Raw genomic sequence first — 21,561 nt, 5'->3', positions numbered from 1 at the left:
TTCCCCATCTGTAAATGGACCTGATGAAATCACGGTGTGGACCCTGCAGGGGCTGTTGGGGCCCAGGTGGTGCGTGCCTAGGCTCCAGGGTGGGTGAGGGCCCTGCTTTCCTTTGTGATTCAGGAGCATGGACCCTCCTCTCCCTCCATCCTCCCCACTGTCCAGTACTGAACCCCCTTAGCCCAGAGCAGCAGCGGCAGCCACTGGAAAGCACTGGTGTCGGTTTTACCCTGGAGCGTGGAGGGGCCATCTGACTCCAGGTACCCTGGGCCCCTCGCTGATTCCTGGTGGCGAGGCGCCTTCCCACCACCCCTCGACTCTGCCGGCCAGCCTCACTTGTGATGGAGAAAACGAGGTGAAAGATTATGATTGAGTCTAGAGAGCTCATTGAAATGTTTAAAGTCATCCTTCTTAATTTTAAAAGTAAATACTTATTGAAAAAAGGTCAATTCTTCTGGAGGTGCTGAGAGGAAAAAGGAGGAATTTCTCCTTGGTTCTCCCGGCCATGCCACACAGTCAGTGTGTTTCCCAGTGTCCTCTGGGTGCTGCAGGTGTGCGAGTGTGCGTGTGCACACGTGTGTGCATGTGGAGAGTTCTGCAGGGATTCGGCAAACTAAGTAAGGAGCGTCCACGGTGGCCCCATTGCACCCTCGGCCCCAGCAGGAAATCTGCAGGGTGCTATATGGACCATGAGGCCGGCCTGGGTGCCTGTGGGACAGGTTCTGGATTTCAAGCCCAATTTTAGAGAACAAATTGCCAAGCTGGGGGCTGGCGGCATGACTTTCCTTCTCGTGGTCGTGGTGTCGCCCGGGGGACGCAGCACCAGCCGGGCCGCTGGCATTAGGGTGCAAGGAGAAAAGACTTAAGCCTGTTGGTGTCAACAGGAAGCCCTTTTGTTGGCGTCTTTGAATTCTGTCTGTTCTCACTTCTTTCAAGTCCGGCCGAGGGCGGGCAGAGCGGCTGCCATCTCCCTGGGTGACCAGCCTCTGAATGTCCACAGTCTCCTTTCCTGGCGACTGCCCAGCCCGCCCACCCCGTGGTCCCCCCTGACTCTTTCTAGGGTCTCAGGCCCCCCGAGGCCGCAGCCATAGGCAGGGATGCGACATGGCTCCTGGGGTGCCGGCCCGCTGAGCCCGGCCCCTCCCGCCCACCCCTCACCCAGCGAAGGTCTAGACTGGGCCCTCCCCAGGAAGGAGTCAGACTGCCATCCAGGGTGGTGGTCAGGGCGCTGCTACCAGGTGAGCAGGTGGGAGCCCCCAGGTCCAGCTCCCTGAGGCACCCATGTCTTGCTCAACCCTGTACACAGTAGGTGCTCAACAGGACTCTGAACCAGCGACAGGTTCTGACCTTAGCAGATGTGTACTTGAAAGGCCCGGCGTGACCAGTCTCCAACACGTCCTGGGGGAAGGGTGTCCTGCACAGCATGCCATGGCCGTTGGGTGTCTGCTCCTCACAGCCCATCGCTCCGGCCACGTGGGGCCATGTTCTGGACGTCGCCCATCTCCCTTGTCCTCTGCACTGTCTCCCCGAGGTCATGAACTCCAGCCACACCCTTCACGTAGCCCAACTTGGGAGGCCAACTCCAGCCTCCAATACCTCCTTCCCTGACTCGGAAGAGAGGCGAGAAGCCACTGGACTAACTGGCATGGCTTGTGTGCCTGTGAGCGAGGGCCATGAGGTGGGAGGAGGGACGGGCCCTGGCTGCGGCCTCAGGTCATGGTCGATGCCCCAAGGCTCCTGCAGGCACCCTCACTAGCTGTGGGGGAGGGAAAGGCAGCACTTTCCAGAAGGGCCTTCTCTGGCTGTCTGAGGGTCCCAGGGCCAGACCCCATCACCAGTACTCACCACTGAGGGCCTGTTGCCGAGAGCCTGGTTCCTGGTTCCCAGCTCCACTGTGGGGTCCGTGACCCTGTGCCCCTGCCCACGTCATGGGACTGACGATGGCGGCCCCTTGGGGTGACCCCAGGAACTGCACCCCCAGGATCAGGCTGGTGTGCAGAGCTGTTCTTGATGACACACTTCCAGGGTGTCTTGTTTTGTTTTGTTCTTTCCATTCTCCTGCTTGCAAGGGTGGTTTCTGTGTATCATAAGCAGCTTTAATCATTTCCTGAAAAATCACTATTTTAGGTAAACTGCGAGGATTTTTCCTTCTGAGAAAGGTAAAGTTAGGAAGGATCATCGAGCTTTCTAACAAAGCAGTGATACCCCTTCCAAGTCCCATCTGGGCCTTTACTCTCCGTCGCCCACATGTGAAGTGCCTCGTCCCCGCCGGGCATACTCCCTACAGAAGAGGAAGGTTTTGGAGGCACTTTCCCTTAGTTAAATGCCATGTGTTTCCTGTACTTCCCAAAATGTCCAAGCAGGAAGAACTAAACCTCAAAAAGCAAAAATAACTGTGTCTCCCCCCAGCTGGCCCTCAGCCACAGAGCGCCATCTGTGCTGCCCACACTCCTAGGTCCTGGGTTACCATTTCTTATAATTTTAAATCTGAGCTGAGCCAACCTAACCTAACCCCACCCCATTCCCAAAAAGACTAAAATTTGCTTTTCTTAGCTGGCTCAGAGGCCTTTATCTATGGCCTGTCTCAGTGAGGTCCCCGTGAGTCCCTGCAGGGCAACAAGACAAAACACAACCTCAGATACGTGAGCAGAGGGAACGAGGTGAGTGGGTGGGTCAGGCCTGGTCAGTGCGGGCTCTCCACGTCCCCCATGCCCTCCAGACCTGGGACCAGGACTGGCCAGTGTGGTCAGCCGGATGCAATGCCTGGGCTCAGAGTGTCCGCGGGGTGAAACAGCCATCACTGGGAGAGGAGGGGAATCTGAGAGAGGCCTGGCCTGGGGCCTCATGGTGACCCTACCCGGCACGCTGCTGCTTTCTGTAACGTTTCTCCAAATTAGGGCAGACAAGAAGCCAAGGGATAATCCAGTAAGGGTGACAGGTAACTCGGTGTCACCCTTCTCACCAGGCAGCCCACGGGTTTGTGCCCTCACCATCCCCTCCCTTTCCAGTCAGGAAGCAGGCTCTGCATCCCACAGGCTAGTCATGGGGAAGCTGGTTCCCCAGGTAGCTCCAAGGGGTCCTCCTGACCCGACCGCTGGCCTCACCTCGTGGTCACATGTGGCCCGGACCCTGACAGCCAGGACATGTGTGCACGGTCATGGGGCAGGACCTGGGCCAGGCAGTGGCCAGACAGAGAGGAGGGCAGAGCTGAGTCTGGGAAACAACCACCACCGCTGTTGAAGATATTCTTGCACTTTCCTCGTAGAAACAGAGATAATGCAGAGGAGGAATCCCACAGGAAATGGCAACCTGGTGACATTTCGGGGTGTCCTCACCAGAGTGGAGATGGAGGGACCATGGGGGAGTCCCTGAGCCTGGACTCGGGGGCTTCTCATGCTGGACATGGCCCATGAAGCCCAGGCTGTGATCCCCCAGGGTGGACATCGCATCTGTCCCTGATGGTGTGGCTGGTAATGCAGACCATTCGGGGCGTCGACAGGCAGGGCTGGCCCTGCAGGGGTGGTGACGGCCCAGAAGGTCAGGAGTCCGAGCCTTGTTACGTCCCAGAGTCACCCTGAAACATTCTGGGCCGGGAAACTCTCCCAGGGTGAGCCGACTGGGGAGGGGTGACCAGGCCCCACGCCTGGGGCATGAGAGCATCCTTGCCCCCACCTGCTGAGGGGTCAGGCAGGCTTAGTCCTGTCTGCCTGGGACTAGGTGCCCCTACCTCTCCGTGACGCCGTCAAACAGCTTCACGTCCCCTGAGCCCTGGCCGTGCCCAGGCCCTGTCGGCCGGCCACTGGTTCTTGCTGGCGCTTGGTGACCAACAGTCCTGATTTTCTGGGACTGACGGGTTTCTGGGATGTGGGATTCTCAGAGCTAAAACCAGAAAAGTTCCAGGCAAACTGGAATGAGTTGGTCAAGGCCGGTTCTGCTGACACTGGAGGGAGGAGGCCTCTGACGTGGGTGCCACGCTGGCAGGAAACTCTGCCACTCCTGGCCACTCAGGCCTCCAGGGGACAGTGGGACCCACGAGCGGAGAGGGGCTCATCCACCAACAGTATTGGCAGGGCCTGGACTCAGCTGCACCTGACATCGGTCTTACCAGGACATTGACAACCAGCCAACCCCATGTTTTCAAAGCCAGTTTAAACCAGTTCAGCCAGGAGTTCTGATTCACACGCTCTCCAAATGCACGTGTTGGGCAATGGCACAGAGGGAGGTCAGCACCAAATCTGAAAGCCAGATTTGGGCTTTGTGAGAATGTTCCTCGAGGCTTCGTGGACCAGATCCCATCTGGACGTTTCCCCTTGTCACCTTGCGCGTCCCGGCTCAGGCCCGCTCCATCCAGCTGACCCTCCCCTGTGATGGCTCCAGCAAGGGCCCCACGTGGACTCCAGGCAGGCAGCTCCCTCAGTCTCCCCACCCCAGCCCCTCCCTCAGGGCCTCCACACCACTCAAGCAGGCAGCCATTATTAGTCTGTTTTGAAGGTGAGGACATGAAGCTGAAGGGAGGCTGTGCTGAGCTGGGATCTGCATTCCACCCTGGTGTCCCCACAGGACTCCACGTGGGCCAGGAACTGGCTGCCGCTGCCCTGGGGCGAGATGATTCAGGGGTGCCCAGCGGTCAGAGAAGGTCTTTCTCCACAGCCAGGCCACTCCAGGCTACTAGGTCTGAGGCAGGACCTAGCAGGCCATGCAGAAGCCGGCCAGCTCCCAGCTCACCAGGGGGCAGCCAAAGGCATCTCACAGGCACTGCAGTGGCTGCCGGTGCCTCCCTCGGCTCCAGGGGGAGTGAAGGGCCCACTGGCTGAGAGGTGAGGCCAAAAACCCTTCACCTGTTCAAGGCTTTGTGGTTTGGGCCCTGCACAGCTCCATAAAGACCCCATGCAGCTTCCTCCACTTGGCCTTCTGCAAATCACCGAGTCTCACCAGCCCAGCCAACAGCCAACAGCCAGATCCCAGTGCCAGGAAACCTGAAACTCAGGTTTCCTGGCACCAGCACAGAGTTTATCAGCAGTGCCTCTAATTCCGTTTAATAGATCTCCACACATTTGTGGATCTTCTCAGGAGAAAACTCTGACTTGTCTTTCAGCCAATCTGCTGTGGACAAGCAGAGGACAGACGGAGATCCCTCAGCGGGCTGGTTGCAACCTTGCGATTTGTTGAATCACTGGTTGGAGCACCAATCGTTAGACTGGGACAGACTGGCAAGAGCCAGTGTTTCAGGGCCAATTCTCCTTTCCTCCCAAGTCTGGCAATACTCAGTGTTGCTGGTTATTATTTCTTGTTTTTCTGTATCATTAGTTCAGGAAGCTCAACAGTCATGCCAACAAGCACAATGGGCAGTATAAAAACGCCAGACGTGTCCTCAAAAGACAAGATTTGCCCTAAAATACTCTTGCATTTGAATGTTTGTTTTAAAAAAATTAAACACGCTCCTATTTGCTTAGGGATCCATCCATTTTAATAGATTTTTTAAACTTTGCAGGATGTACCAAAGCGATGCCAAGTCCCCTTACAGAGAGATCTCCCTGCTCGGGAAAAGCAAGAGTCACGGACATCGGTAACCAGTGAGAGGGCTCAGCTCGGGGAGGGAGTCCTCACAAATTGTGGCTTTGATGACGTTCCGCTCACTTGTCCTGGGCAGTGGAACCATGGCAGGGATGTGAGAGAAGAGCCCCCACCCAGCTGCCAACATGGGTCCCAGGAGGGGACCTTGTGAGCCCAGAGTTGTCACATAGTCCAGTTCTAAGAGGAGCTGGAATCCAGACACTGTGGGACTCCTGAGAAGCTGGATGTGGCTGGGTGGTGGTGGGGGTGTAGAGTTGCAGCCGCGTCCACAGACTTGGAACTGCACCACGTGAATTCCGGGAGAACCTGAATTATCACCTGACTTTACTGTCCATCCTGATCAAAATAACCAGCCGTTTATCCAGACAGAATATACCTGGTGTTTGGCAATTTCTACACTGACCATGTGAAATTTTGAGTTTTTTGATAATATCATTAAGACTCTAACTAGATCCAGTGTAGACACCGTCTCCTGTTCTAGATTTCATTACGGGTAGACTGTCCCGCACGCATTCATTCATTCTTTCCTTCCTTCCTTCGTTCCTGAGCATGTACCCTACGCTGTGCTATTCTGGGTCAGAGGCTCCAGTGAACAGCTGAGCAGTGTCTTCATGGACCTACCTTCCCAGAGTGAGCGAAGCAACACGGGGATTTCAGGGATGCTGGTGAGAGGGGCGCAGGGCTGTGCGCTCCGCCCGGGATGGGCGTTCTGCTTCCGCACTGGGCTGAGGGCCGACATGCCCTGGGTGCAGGTGTGCAGAGCCAGCCGGGGCCTCCCTCAGGCCCCCACTTGGGCCCTCTTGGGAACCAGCTCCCTCACTTCTCAGCCTCCGCGTCCTGGCCCTGCATCGGCAGCCGGCTCACGTGGCCTCTGGACTCTGCCAGCCACGGGGAGTTGGCAGTGGACAAAAAGACTGTCCCTGCCCCCACTGAGGCGGCAGCTTAGGGGGAGACAGTGCCGTGAGCACTTAGCGGGAGGATCCCGTGCAGATGGGGCCAGCGGGGCTGTGGGGTCTCTGAGGAAGTGAGCCGTGGGGAAGGGCCTAGAATGTGAAAAGATAAAAGTGTGTCAGCGTTTGTACTCGCCCCCTCACGCTGGGGCTTTATGCATTGATTTTCCTCACTGCCTTTCATAGCCTGCGACTCCTCAAGCTGGTGGATCCAGGGCCAGGTCCTTGGAGGGGAGGGGGGGTTGTGAGGGCAGGACGCTGCCCAGAACCATGAAGGGGTCAGAGGTTTCCCTTCATCTCAAGCTAACAGGATGGCTGGCCGGCCACATTCTCCAGGTGCTGACCGAAAACACAGGCTCCTGGGGTAGAGTGAAGCAGTTTATAACTCACAGTAAAAGCAGTGGCCAGAGGGTCAGGATCAGCGTGTGTGCGTGGGTTCCCAGAGTCCCCATTCCCCGGGGGTGACACGACAGGGCCCAGACAGGTGCTGCACGTCCGCCCTTCCTCTTGGAGGGCACCATGACCTCATTCCTCAAGGCTGCTCACAAAACACCCAGGTAAGCAGCGTGCCCAGCTGGGTGGGGAGGAGCACGGCAGACCCACGCAGGAGTGTCTCGCAACAAAGTCCAGTTAAGGAAGCTTTGCGATCCAGCCTCAGGTCTCAGGGTCAGGGAGGCAGTGCTGAGGGCCAGGCAATGGCTGTCCCCAATTCACATACAGGCCACCGATTCCTTGGTGGCTGCTGGATGCTGTTCCCTCACCAGTGGGTCAGGGTCCAGTCGCCTCTCGGGCCTGGGGACCTGTGAGTGGGCAGCACCCCCGTGTGGGCCAGTCCTAGGAGGCGGAAGGCCCGGCCACGGGCTGAGGGAATGGACAACTCCTCACAGGGAGGGATGGCTGGCGTTTCCCTCCTTGCATCTGCCAAACTCTCACTCTGCCCCATAAAAGGGGAAACCCGGTGCTGGACCCAGCCCCACGACGCACCCCGCTTCTAAGGCAGCCTGAGGTAGTCTCCTCACTAACCGTCTGGCCAGGCCCCAGTGGCCCCGGCTTTGACAGTGACACCAGCAGCACTGGCTGGTGGCCCCTGAAACCTCTGGTGTCCCCACCCCTCCTCCGAGTTCTATCAGATGTGAATTTATCCAAGCCCTTTCTCCCACAGATGACATTTTCCTGTTAATATCTCGGAGGAAGATGTCTGACTGGCCTCTCCTGGCCTTTCACCAGACACCGTCTGACTCACGGACAGGGGCTCAGGCGCTAACAGCCTGTGCTGTGCACGCGGCTCCCACAGGCACCTGGCACCCACCTGTGAGTCACCCCGAATTTGAAGAGCAGTTGCTTAAATCACTTCAGAATGATCCACATGTGCTAAGTGTACAATGTGGTGGCTGGAGGTGATGCTATTTTGAGTTTCCATTTGCCTTCCTGATCACACATCAGGCTCCTCTGGCCCTTTGATCAGCCCTTCCCACCCTCTTGGCCCTGACTCTGAGTCCAGCCAGGGCCGCTGCACACCTGGCCTGCAATGTGCTGTGCACCCCCGTGCTGGGGGTCACCTGTGAGATCCTGAAGTCACCACCCTGAAGTGCAGGGGAGGTAAGGCTTCTGTCCCTCACACTCAGGTGGACAACTCTCCAGGGCTCTGGGAAGGTCCAAGGGCTCAGGTCCAATTGCCCATGATGGAGGCCCCCACAAGGCATCATGCTGGTCCCGGACTCACTCCTCCCCTGTCTCACTCCCCTGCCCCAGCTTCCTGGGAGCAAAAACCCTCACTGCAAAGACCCCGACTCAGTCTCTGCTTTCTGGGCTACAGGGGTGGGCACCCAGGCCAGGATAAACATTCTATGTGATACCTGAATGCTCCCATCAAATCCACACCAAACGTTTGCCCAGCTGTTAACTGAGTGCTTCCTGTGATGGGAACCTCATTATTTCCCAAGGCTGGTAAGAAGTCCAGCTCCAGTTTCTTCTCAACACAGTGAGTCTCAACTAGCCTTTACAAAAATGAGAACGTAGAAAAGAGGACACTGGTGCACATCACACAGTCACATAGCTGGTTGCTCCCTCGTGAATGGATTTACTATCAGGGCACTATGGCCACCATAGGCAGCCCATCTCCGACAGTCCAAGTGCACTGTCGTCCACGGTGCTGGGTGGCTCCTGACCTCCCAGCAGCATCACGGCCCAGTGGAGGTCCAGCTGGAGCTTTGTTGGGGTTCATCCCATCAGGAAACTTGGACAGGACACTTGCTTGGAGGTCTTGCAGTGTGGGCTGTAGGGGAACATCCAGCTGCTGGCATTCAAGCTTGACCTCACCCTTCACGGGTGCACCCAGGGCAGACTCATTCTGACTTTGGGCCCAGTGTGGCCGAGTCCAGACCTATGCCCATCTTTGCTTCCTATACCCACATTGTAAGAGGGCTGTTGGCATTTTAAAATTTGGAGGCCCTGGCAGTTGGCACTGAGTTTTCTGAATATAACCAGGATTCGCCAACAGTCTGCAGAAACAACATTTAAAAATAAAGAAAAATGTCAGTCACTGGGTGAGCCAAGAGCTGTGGGAGACCTGCATCACTTCCTCTCCAGGGGCCCATGACTTTGTCACCTCTTCATCCTACCCCACATCCTCCCTATGTCCGTGTCCCTCTGGAGTGGTGGTGTCAGGCCCCATAGTCTGGTTCCTCTGTTGAGAATGTTCCTACCATGAAGAGGAGAATCTCAGCAGCACATCCCCCCAAACCCTGCACTTCTGAAGTGCCTCTTGGCACTCTGAATGTTTGCAAAAAGCAGACTCTAGCCAAATTTTTATTAGGGGGAAGGCAGTGAAAAGCAAACTTCTGGCAGCAGGAGATGTACAGGAAGCAAGACAGGAGCAGCCAAGCCCAATTCCGATAGCATGTGCTGTGGAGGTGCCAGACGCCGTGGGGACCCCTTATCTCTTCCTCCCACTGATTACTGAGGCAGTCCAGCTCCAAAGCCCACAGCACATTCTGGAAGCTATCATGCGACTTTTTACCTAGTCCCTTAAAATGAAACTATTCCTAATACACCAACCCCTGGAGCACATCAAGTCCTTGGAAACAAATTCTCAGATTGTTTTTGTCCCTTATCCTTTGTAGATAAGGATGCATTTTTACTCATCTGACCTAAGCGTTTCAATGTGTGCAATAGGCTTTGAAAATATTGATGCAGTTTAAGGAAAAATGACATTTGAAGTGATGCTTACAAGACATGAAACAGAAGTTCGGCTTTATCATAATTGCTACTTTGTAGAATGATGTGCATTTAACATTCGTTTGGAGCGGTAAAGGCTATGAACGCGCTCACTGACCCAGATGGGTCGGGGCACCCGCGTGACAGGCGGTCCCCTCGGCCCCCGGGCGGCGCGGGACCCCGGGGCCAGGTGCTCCACAGGGGGCCGCTCAGGCGTCCCGTCGCCAGTGCAGGGGACCATCACCTGCTCTTCACACAGAACCTTTCCTGGTCAGAGAAGGGACACACGTGGGAAGGCGTAGCCACCGGGACAGCGCAGCGTCTTCCCACAAACACCACCTTCTGCACAACCCAGGAACTCCTGTAACACTTGCTTCACTGCGGACCTCTGTGCAGATCACATGAGCTCCCTCCGGGCGGGGGGGTGGGTGTGCGTGTGCGTGTGCGTGTGGCTGTGGCGGGTGGGAGGGTGGTGGGGGTCTGTGCCTGTGGCTGTTGCTGGACTGTCCTTCCGCCGCTCTAGGCCGCGCCTCTCCACTGCCTGCAGGTCCCCGCTGGATCGACGTCCCTCTGCACCAATCGGAGGCGGCCGGCCTCGGCTCCGCCTCCCGGCGAGCCGCCCGCGCACGCGCCGTAGGCCGAAGTGGGCGGGGCGGCCCGAGGAGCGCGCGCCATGCAGGCCAGCGGGTACCCGGCCGCCGCCGCCCTCGGCCAGGCCAGCGCCCCAGTCCAAGTGGTAGGTGCTGGGCTGGCGGGGGTGGGAGGTGGGGATGGGGGTGGCGCCCCGCCTCTCCCCGCCCCTCCCCGCCCCTCAGCTCCAGTACCCCTCCCTGACTCTCTGACTCCCCGACTCTCTGGTCGTCTCCTGTCCCCTCCTCTCCTCTTCTCTCCACTCCGTCCCTCTCCCCTCCGTCCTCCTCCTCTCCGCCCCGCTCCCCTCCATCCCTCCCTCCCTCCTCTCCCCTCCCCATCCTGGGTCTCCATTTCCCACACCACCACCGCCTCTTCTCTTGGGCAGCCTATGAGGGTCTCTGCCCAAATCAACGTTAAAGCACCAGCAAGAGTGCGAACAGAGATTAATCAAGGCTCATCTCTGGCAGAAATTCACATTATGTTTTGTATTGTAGATCTTGAAAACAGTAAAAATATTCTTTCCTTTAAAAAATAATTCCAAAGTAAAGTAAATATGTAAGTAAATTAGGGAACTATTTATGTGGATAACATAAATGCAGGAAAGGATACCACTGTTGAATCAGATCCTCAGAGTAAAGAACTTGACAGAACTGTATTTTAAGTGCTTATATCTGTGAGCTTTTCATAACCATATTCAGATTTAGCATTTAAAATATCTATATTCTGTATAGATATAGAATTCGTACATATATGCATGTATGTATGTTTGCACGTGTATGCATATGTAGACACACGCTCACACCTGGATGACCTGTGTTTCTGTTTTCTTACTTGGGAATGTGTCCACTCTTCGTTAGGGTATAAAGTCAAGGGTGAGGACCGACTGTAACTTCTGTCTTTGGGTATTCTGTATTGCTTAATGTGGTAATATACAGAATTAAGACAAATCCTGTAATCTGTTGTTTTGTTGGCAGTCAAGGTTCACTGGTTTTACTCCATACACTTCATAAATTTTTGTTTTATGTGGGCCCTATGAGAAGAGGACAGTGCCAAACTATCCTAAACTGAGTAGAGCAAAGGAAGAGACAGCTGGAGGGAGGTCACCTCCCCTTTTCCCAGCCCCACCCCCATACTTTGTTAAAGCAAGTATAGGGGGTACTTAAAAGGGTTTCTTTGTTGCAGTTTCTCTAACATCATGGTTTACTGAAAATGCTTATTTCATGAGTGGGTTCAAGATACACAGATGCTTGTTTCAACCAAAATGATGATGTTTCTGACCACTGATTGGGAAACACATGAATTTGCCGTTGAATTGGGAACATTTTTGATGCCTTTCAGATTTTTGTTTCCTTTTCAAAAGCATCCAAAGGACCAGTTCTGGGAAATCTAAGACAATAAATCTTGAGAGGAGGCATATACACCTTTTTTTCTGTCAGGACATATTCTTTCCCTGGAAGCCTTATTCTGGGTTACTCTGTAAGTCAGTTCTTGCCCTTTGGAAATAAGCATTGTGCAGATGGTAATGGGGAAGTAAATTAGAGCCATGGAAAGAGTATTCAGTTTCCACGCTTGTTTCTCAATCAGTTTGTTTTGAATTCCAGTCTGTTATCCTCCCGGTCCATGACGCTGAACTGTGGCTGGACGAGTGCTTGGGGTCTGTTTTGCAGCAGGACTTCGAAGGCTCCATGGAGCTTTCCATTTTTAATGATGCCAGTAAGGTATTTATGAACTTCCTGTTGGTGATTTAGCCCTAGTGTAAGTCACCTCTGACCGTTTGGAGGAAAGTTTCCTGACCTGCCAACGTCCTTGTGCTTTCAGGACAAGTCCATGACTATCATTGAAAAATGGAAAGAGAAGCTGGAAGGTTCCGGCATCCTCGTGGTCATTGGAGGGCACGATTCTCCTTCTCCCCGAGGAGGTCAGTAACCGTGTTTAGTTTATTATTCTTATCGACTTATGTACTTAAATAGTTTCCTGTTGTTCAAATCCTGGTGAAAATTATCCTGAGTAATACTTGAGTATACCACTTATTAAGGACACGGTAAGCCTGGCTTTCTTATGCTTCAGTAAGGATTTGTGTACATCCACTGCTCATTCTTTACTTATTCAGCCCAACAGAAAGCCACTGGGTGTTTTTATTCCTGGTGTGATTGGTCATTATTGGTCACCTCTAAGTTTAAAAACTCTTTTCTTGTGACATTAGATTTGTTTTTGTCCATTAAGAAAAAAATCTTCTTAAAGAAGCAGCTTTTGGTTTCATTGATTTTCTATATTGCTTTTCTTTTTCCTATTTTGTCTGTTTTCTATTTTGACTCTGAATTGTATTATTTTCTTTCTGCTCACTTTGGGTTTAATTGGTTCTTTTTGTAATTCCTTTTTTTTAATTAATTAATTTATTTATTTATTTTTGGATGCGTTGGGTCTTTGTTGCTGCGCGCAGGCTTTTTCTAGTTGCAGCGAGTGGGGGCTACTCTTCGTTGTGGTGCGCGGGCTTCTCATTGCAGTGGCTTCTCTTGTTGTGGAGCACGGGCTCTAGGCACGCAGGCTCAGTAGTTGTGGCTCGCATGCTCTAGAGCGCAGGCTCAGTAGTTGTGGCGCACGGGCTTAGTTGCTCGGTGGCCTGTGGGATCTTCCTGTACCAGGGCTCAAACCCGTGTCCCCTGCGTTGGCAGGCAGATTCTTAACCACTGCGCCACCAGGGAAGCCCCTCTTTTTGTAATTCTTAAGGTGAAAGCTGAGGTCATTGGTTTGAGACCTTTCTCATTTTCTAACATAGGCATTTAGTGATATAAATTCCCCTCTAACTATTGCATTAGCAACATCCCACAAATTCGGATATGTTATGTTTTAATTTTCACTCAGCTTCAAAATACCTTCTAATTTCCCCTTTGATTTCTTATTTGATTTATGGATTATTTGAAGTGTAGTATTTAGTTTCCAAATATTTGAGGGATTTCCCAGACATCTTTCTATTATTCATTTCTGATTTAATTCCTCTGAAGTAAGAGAACATACTTTTTTGACTTGACTCTTTTAAATTTAGTAAGATTTACTTTATAGCCCAGGATAAGGCCTATCTTGGCAAATGTTCCGTGTGTACTTGAGAAGGTTGTGTATCTGCTGGTGTTGGTGGAGTTTTCTGTAAACGTAAATCAAGTCCAGTTGGGCACAGTCTTGTTTAAATCTACTGCATCCTTGCTGATACAAGATCTACTTGTTCTCAGTTACTGAGGGGGGGTATTGAAGTCTCCAACTCTAATTGTAGATTTATTATTCTTCCTTATAGTTCTATCATTTTTGGCTTTGTGTATTTTGAAACTCTGTTAATATTTGAGATTGTTGTGAAGAATTGACCCCTTCATCATTATGAATAACCCTCCTGACCTCTGGTAATATACATTGTTTGATATTAATATAACTGCTCTGGCTTTATTTTGACTAGTGTCAGCATAGTGTATCTTTTCCATCATTTTTTCTTTTAACCCATTCCTGTCTTTATATTTAAAGGATGCCCCCTCCCTTATAGATTCTTGTAGACAACATATGATGGTGCTTTTTAAATCCAGTCTGACAATCTCTGCCTTTTAACTGGGATGTTTACATTAGTTACATGTAATGTGATTATTGATGTGGTTAGGTTTGAGTCTCTCTTCTTGCTATTATATTAGTCGCATCTATTCCTCATTCCATTTTCCTCTTTTTCTGCCTTCTTTTGGATTAATTAAATATCTTTTATAACAGCTTTATTGAAATACAATTTATATACCATACAATCCACCCATCAATGTATACAATCAAGTGTTTTGTAGTATGTTCACAGATGTGTGCGGCCACCACCACAGTCAATTTTAGAACATTTTCATCACCTCAAAAAGGAACCCTGTATCCTTTAGTTATCACCCTCCATACCCCATCCCCCCCAGCCCTACGCAACCACTGATTTACTTTCTGTCTGTAGATTTGCCTATTTTGGACATTTCATATAAATGGAATCATATAATATGTGTTCTTTTGTGACTGGCTTCTTTCATGTAGCAAAATGTTTTTAAGGTTCATGTTGAGGCATATATTAGTACTTCATTCCTTTTTATGAGAGAATAATATTGGGTTGGCCAAAAAGTTCATTTGGTTTTAAGTAAAAATAAAAGACATTTTTCATTTGCACCGAGAACTTTATTGAACAATGTATTCATTAACGAAACGAACTTTTTGGCCAACCCAATATTTAATTGTATAGATATACCATATTTTGTTTATCCATTCATCAGCTGAGGGACATTTGGGTTGTTCTACCTTTTGGCTGTTGTGAAGAGTGCTAGTATAAACATTTGTGTACAAATTTCTGCTTTAACATAGGTTTTCATTTCCTTCGGATATATACCTCATAGTTGAATTGCTGGGTCATATTGTAATTCTATGTTTAGCATATTGAGGAACTGCCAAACTATTTTCCACATCAGTTGCACCATTTTACATTGCCACCAACCATGTATGAGGGCTCCAGTTTCTCCACATCCTTACCAACACTTCTTATTTTCTGTGTTCTTTTTTATTATAGCCATCCTAGTGAGTGTGAAATGGTTTTTCATTGTGGTTTTGATTTGCATTTCTCTACTGACTCATGATATTGAGCCTCTTTTTGTGTGCTTCTTGTCCATTTGTATATCTTCTTTGGAGAAATGTCTATCCAAGTCCTTTGCCCATTTAAAAATTGGATTGTTTGCCTTTTTGTTGTTGAGCTGTAAGAGTTCTTTATATATTCTGGATACTAGACCCTTATCAGATATATGATTTGCAAGTATTTTCTCCCATACTTTGGATTGTCTTTTCACTCTCCTGAGAATATTCTTTGATGCACAAAAATTGTAATTTTGATAAAATCCAATTTATTTTTGTTGTCGTTTTATGTGCTTTTGATGTCCTATCTAAGAAATCATTGCTTAATCAAGGTCATGAACATTTACTCCTTTGTTTTCTTCAGAGTTTTATAATTTGAACTCTTTTATGTAGGTCTTTGTTCCATTTTGAGTTCATTTTTGTATATGGTGTGAAGTAAGAGTATAACTTCATTCTTTTGCATGTGGATATTGAGTTGTTCCAACACCATTTGTTTAAGACTATTCTTTCTCCATTGAAAGTTTTGGTACCCTTGTGAAAATCAGTTGACCATAAATGAATGGGCTCATTTCTGGACTCTATTCTTATGCCAGTACCACACTGCTTTGATTACCATAGCTTTGTGGTAGGTTTTGATATTGGGAAATCTGAGTCTTCCAACTTCGTTTTCCTTTTTCAAAATTGTTTTGCAATTTCATATGAATTTTAGGATCAGTTTTTCCATTTCCGCAAAAAAGACCATTGGGATTTTGATGGGGATGGCATTGAATCTGTATATCTGTTTGGGTTGTGTTGTCACTTTAACAATATTAAGTCTTCCAATTCATGAACACAGAATATCTTTCCTTAGGTCTTAGGTCTTCTTCAGTTTCTTTTATCAATGTTTTATAACTTTCAGTGTACAAGTCTTTTGTCTCTTTGGTTAAATTAACTCCTCAGCATTTTATTATTTTTTATGGTAGTGTGAATGGAATTGTTTTCTTAATTTCCTTCTCAGATTTTTCATTGTTAGTGTATAGGAAAACTGATTTTCCTGTGTATTGATCTTGTATCCTGCAACTTTGTTGAACTTGTTTATTAGCTCTAGTAGTTTTTTTGTGAGTTTTTAGGATTTCCTATATTTAAGATCATGTCATTTGTAACTGAGATAGTTTTACTTATCCCTTTTTAATTGGATGCCTTATTTCTTTTTCTTGCCTAATTGCTCCAGCGAGAACTTCCAGTGTTTAGTAGGAGTGGAGAAAGGAGACACCCTTGTCTTGATCCTGATCTTAGGGGGAAAGAGTATGGTGTTTCACCATTGAGTATGATGTTAGCTGTGGATTTTTATAAATACCCTTTATCATGCTGAGGAAGTTCCCTTCAATTCCTAGTTTGTTGACTGTGTTTTTCTTTATCATGAAAGAGGATTTTGTCCAATCTTTTTTCTGCATCAATTGAGATAATCATGTAGGTTTTCTTCCTTCAGTTCTATTAAGGTGGTATATTATACTGATTGATTTCATATGTTGAACCACCCTTGCATTACTGGGATAAATCCCACTTGGTCATGGTGTATAATCTTTCTAATATGCTGCTGGATTTAGTTTGCCAGTATTTTGTTGAGGATTTTCACATAGATATTCATAAGGGATATTGGTATGTAGTTTTCCTTTCTTCTGATGTCTCCGTCTGACTATAGTATCAGAGTAATGTTGGCTTTGTAGAATGAGTTAAGAAGTGTTTCCTTTTCTTCTATTTTTTTTTTTTTTGGAAGAGGTTGAGAAGGATTGTTGTTAATTCTCTAAATGTTTGGTAGAATTCACTAGTGGAACCGTCTGATCCTAGGCCTTTTTGCTGTTGTTGGGAGATTTTGATTACTGATTCAATCTCTGTATTTGTTATAGGTCTGTTCAGATTTTTTACTTCTTCTTGAGTTAGTTTTGATAGTTAGTGTGTTTCTAGAAATGGTCCATTTCATCTAGGTTATCTAATTTGTTGGCATACAGTTGTTCATAATATTCAATTATAATCTGTTTAGGTTTCTGTTAAGTTTAGTAGTAATGAACCCACTTTCTTTTTCTTTTCTTTTTTTTTTTTTTTTGGCCCTGCCTCATGGCTTGTGGGATCTTAGTTCCCTGACCAGGGGTCGAACCTGCACCCCCTGCAGTGGAAGTGCAGAGTCTTAACCACTGGACCATCAGGGAAGTCTCCCCACTTTCATTTTTGATTTTAGTAATTTGAAGCTTCTTTGTTCTTAGTCTAGCTAAAGGTTTGTCAATGTTGTTGATCTTTTCAAAGAACCAACTTTTGGTTTCATTGATTCTCTCTATTGTTTTTTTAGTCTTTATTTCATTTATCTCTGTTCTGATCTTTATTATTTCTTTCCTTCTGCTAGCTGTGTGTTTAATGTGTTCTTCTTTTTCTAGCTCCGTAACATGTAAAGTCAGGTTGTTGACTTGAGATCTCTTTTATGTAGACATTTATATATAAATTTCCCTCTGATCACTGCTTTTGCTGCATCCTGTAAGTTTTGGTATGCTGTATTTTTATTTTTATTTATCTCTTAAGTATATTATAATTTCCCTTATTTGACCCATTGGTTACTTAAGAGTAAGTTGTTTAATTTTCACATATTTGTCCTTCCGTTATTGAATTCTAGTTACATTCCATTGTGGTCAAAGAAGATACTTAATCTGATTTCAGTCTTTAAAAAATTTTTGAGATATGTTTTGTGGCCTGACATGTGGTCTGTCCTGGAGAATGTTGCATGTGCACTTAGGAAGAATGCATATTCTGTTGTTATTGAGTAGAGTGTTCTGTATATGTCTGTTAGGTCTGTTGGTTTATAGTGTTGTTCAAGTCCTCTATTACCTTACTGATCTTCTGTCTTGATGTTCTATCTATTATTGAAAGTGAGGTATTAAAGTATTCAACTACTATAGTAGAATTATCTGTTTCTCCCTTCAATTCTGTTCATTTTCCTTCATTTATTTTGGGGCTCTCTTGTTAGATGCGTATAGTTTTATAATTGTTATATTTTCTTGATTGACCCTTTCATCAATATATAGTGTCCTTTGTTTCTTGTAACAATTTCTGACTTAGGGTTTATTTTCCCTAGTACTAGTTTAATCACTCCAGCACTTTTTTGGTTGCTGGTTGAATGGAATACCTTTTTCCATCATTTCACTTTCGACTTATTTGTGCCTTTGGATCTAAGATGAATCTCCTGTAGCATTTAAATGGATCATGTGTTTTTTTAATCCATTCTGCCGATCTTTGCCTTTTAATTGGAGCATTTATATTTAAAGTAATTACTTTCAAGGAAGGACTTTTGCCATTTTGCTATTGTTTTCTATATGCCGTCTATCTCTTTTATTCTTCAATCCTCCATCAGTGCTTTCCTTTGTGTTTAATTGGTTATTACTAGTGTGCCATTTTTACTCCCTTCTCATTTCCTATTCTGTGTATTTGTAAGTTATTTTCTTAGTCATCACTGTGGGGATTACAGTTAACATCTTAAATTTATAACAATCTAATTTGAATTAACACCAACTTAGCTTTTATAGTGTATGAAGCTCTGCTCCTGTACAGCTGTGTACCTCCCACTTTATATCATTTTTGTCACAAATTACATCTTTATTATTTGCCCATTAACATAGATTTATAATCATTGTTTTATGTGTCTTTTAAATCATATGGGAAAAATACAAACTGAAGATAAAATAATACTGGCTTTTATATTTAGCTACATAGTAATCTACATCAATGTTTTTCATTTGTTTGTATGGTTTCAAGTTACTGTCTAGTGTTCTCATTAGAGCCCGAAGGACTCCTGTTAGCATTTCTTGTAGGGCAGATCTGTTAGTGAATATCTCCCTCAGCTTTTGTTTATCTGCAAATGTGTTAATTTCTCCATTTTTGAAGGATAGTTTTGCCAGATACAGAGTTTCTGTATGTTATAGACCTAACAATACATTACTTACATATTTTTTTAAATTAATTTCTTATTGGAGTATAGTTAATTTACAATGTTGTGTTAGTTTCTGCTGTACAGCAAACTGAGTCAGCCATACATATACATATATCCACTCTCTTCTAGACTCCATTCCCATGTAGGTCATTACAGGGCACCGAATAGAGTTCCCTGTGCTATACAGTAGGTTCTTATTAGTTATCTTTTATATATAGTAGTGTGTGTATGTCAGTCCCAATCTCCCAATGTATACTCCCCCTTCCATAAGTTTGTTTTCTACATCTGTGACTCAATTTCAGTTTTGTAAATAGGTTCGTTTGTACCATTTTTTTTAAATTTATTTATTTTTATTTTTATTTTAGTTTTGGCTGTGTTGGGTCTTCGTTTCTGTGCGAGGGCTTTCTCTAGTTGTGGCGAGCAGGGGCCACTCTTCATCGCGGTGCGCAGGCCTCTCACTTCCGCGGCCTCTCCTGTTGCGGAGCACAGGCTCCAGATGCGCAGGCTCAGTAGTTGTGGCTCACGGGCCCAGTTGCTCTGAGGCATGTGGGATCTTCCCAGACCAGGGCTCGAACCTGTGTCCCCCGCATTGGCAGGCAGACTCCCAACCACTGTGCCACCAGGGAAGCCCCCTTTTTTTTTTTAATTGGGGTATAGTTCTTTTACAATGTTGTGTTAGTTTCTGCTGTACAGTGAAGTGGAGTTCCCTGTGCTATACAGTAGGTTCTTATTAGTTATCTACTTTATACATATTTTTGTATATATGTCAATCCCAGTCTCCCAATTCATCCCACCCCCCCATCCCCTGCTTTCCCTCCTTGGTGTCCATACATTTGTTCTCTACATCTGTGTCTCTATTTCTGCCTTGCAAACTGGTTCATCTGTACCATTTTTCTAGATTCCACATATATGCATTAATATACGATATTGGTTTTTCTCTTTCTGACTTACTTCACTCTGTATGACAGTCTCTAGGTCCATCCATGCTGCTGCAAATGGCATTATTTCATTCTTTTTTATGACTGAGTAATATTCCATGGTATATATGTACCATATCTTCTTTATCCATTCCTCTGTCGATGGACATATAGGTTGTTTCCGTGTCCTGGCTATTGTAAATAGTGCTGCAGTGAACACTGGGGTGCGTGTATCCTTTCGAATTATGGTTTTCTCCAGATATATGCCCAGGAGTGGGATTGCTGGATCATATGGTAGCTCTATTTTTAGTTTTTAAAGAAATTACCATACTGTTCTCCATAGTGGCTGTATCAATTTACATTCCCACCAACGGTGTAGGAGGGTTCCCTTTCTTCCACACCCTCTCCAGCATTTATTGTTTGTAGATTTTTTGATGATGGCCATTCTAACTGGTGTGAGGTGAGTTTTCATTTGCATTTCTCTAATAATTAGTGATGTTGAACATCTTTTCATGTGCCTCTTGGCTATCTGTATGTCTTCTTTGGAGAAGTGTCTGTTTAGATCTTCCACCCATTTTTTGATTGGGTTGTTACATATTGTTTTATACAATTTTTTTTTTTTTTACTACTGCTACTTCAGTTAGCAGAAGAAAGGAGAAGAAATATGCATTTATATTGTCTTTTATAATTAACAATTACTTTACTGGTGCTCTCTTTTTTTCTTTCATGTATTTGAAATACTCCCTGGAATCACTTGGGGTCAATCTTTTTAATTTAAAGAACTTCCTTTTATCTCTTGTAAGGTGAATCAACAACAGTTTCTCTCAGTGTTTGTTTATTTGGAATGTCTTAATTTCTCCTTTATTTTTGAAAGATAGTTTTACTGGATATAGGATTCTTGGTTAACAGTTTTTTCTTTGAGTTCTTTGAATATGTTATCCTACTGCCTTCTGGCCTCCACTATTTGTGCTGAGAAGTCAACTGTTAATCTTGTTGAGATTTCCTTTCTTTTCCCTTGTCTCTTTTAAGATTTTCTCCCTGTTTTTGGCTTTCAGTGTTTTTACTATGACGTATCTAGTTGTGAATCTATTGAGTTTATCCTGCTTGGAGTTTGTTGAGCTCCTTGAATGCGTAGATTAATGTTTTTCACTGCATTTGGAAAGATTTTAACCATTATATCTTTGAATATTTTTTGTGCTTATTGCTCTCTCCTTTTCTTTTGGTACTACTATTATGCATATATTAGTGTCTTTAATAGTATTTCAGATTTCTCTGAGGTCGTGTTTATTTTTCTTCATTCTTCTTTCTCTCTGTTCTTCAGATTGCATTATTTTTATCCGTCAAGTTTGCTAATTTTTCTGCCAATTCAAATATACTGTTGAGTTCCTCTAGGGAATTTTTTAGTTAGGTTGTTATACTTTTCAGCTCTAGAATTTCCAGTTGGTCCTTTTTAATAATTTCTCTTTATTGATACTCTTGATTTGATATGACATTGTCTTCATACCTTTCTTTGCTTCTTTAATTATGGTTTCCTTTAGGTCTTTGAACATATTTATAATGGTTACTTTGAGGTCTTTGTTAAATCAGACACTGTGATGTTCTCACTAGAAGTTTCTGGGCCTTCTTTTTATTCGGTGTCTGGGTAATGCTTTCTTGTTTCTTTCCATGTGTCCTAATTTTTGTTGGAAACTGGACATATTAG

At 46.5% G+C, this 21,561-nt stretch overlaps 1 protein-coding gene across 11 annotated transcripts in view; it reads left to right on the top strand.

Moving 5' to 3' along the window:
* Positions 1–10,339: 10,339 nt before the first annotated feature.
* Positions 10,340–21,561, top strand: part of B3GNTL1 (UDP-GlcNAc:betaGal beta-1,3-N-acetylglucosaminyltransferase like 1) — a 112,367-nt gene continuing 101,145 nt past the window's right edge. For 10 of the 11 annotated variants that reach the window (XR_005017701.1, XR_005017700.1, XM_036835799.1 and 7 more), the window contains exons 1-3: positions 10,340–10,476; positions 11,975–12,091; positions 12,192–12,291. Coding sequence is in view for 9 of the 11 variants with exons in the window: in XM_036835799.1 (XP_036691694.1) it covers positions 10,414–10,476; positions 11,975–12,091; positions 12,192–12,291 (280 nt within the window). In the remaining 2 variants the exon portion in view is untranslated. The remainder of the gene's footprint in view (positions 10,477–11,974; positions 12,092–12,191; positions 12,292–21,561) is intronic. The other variant, XM_036835805.1, reaches the window with a different exon arrangement.

The sequence above is a fragment of the Balaenoptera musculus genome, chromosome 20 (genome assembly GCF_009873245.2).
Source record: "Balaenoptera musculus isolate JJ_BM4_2016_0621 chromosome 20, mBalMus1.pri.v3, whole genome shotgun sequence".
In the NCBI taxonomy this organism is placed as follows: Eukaryota; Metazoa; Chordata; class Mammalia; order Artiodactyla; family Balaenopteridae; genus Balaenoptera; species Balaenoptera musculus.
Note: the sequence above shows the minus strand (reverse complement) of the source record. Positions and strands in the feature narration are given on the sequence as shown.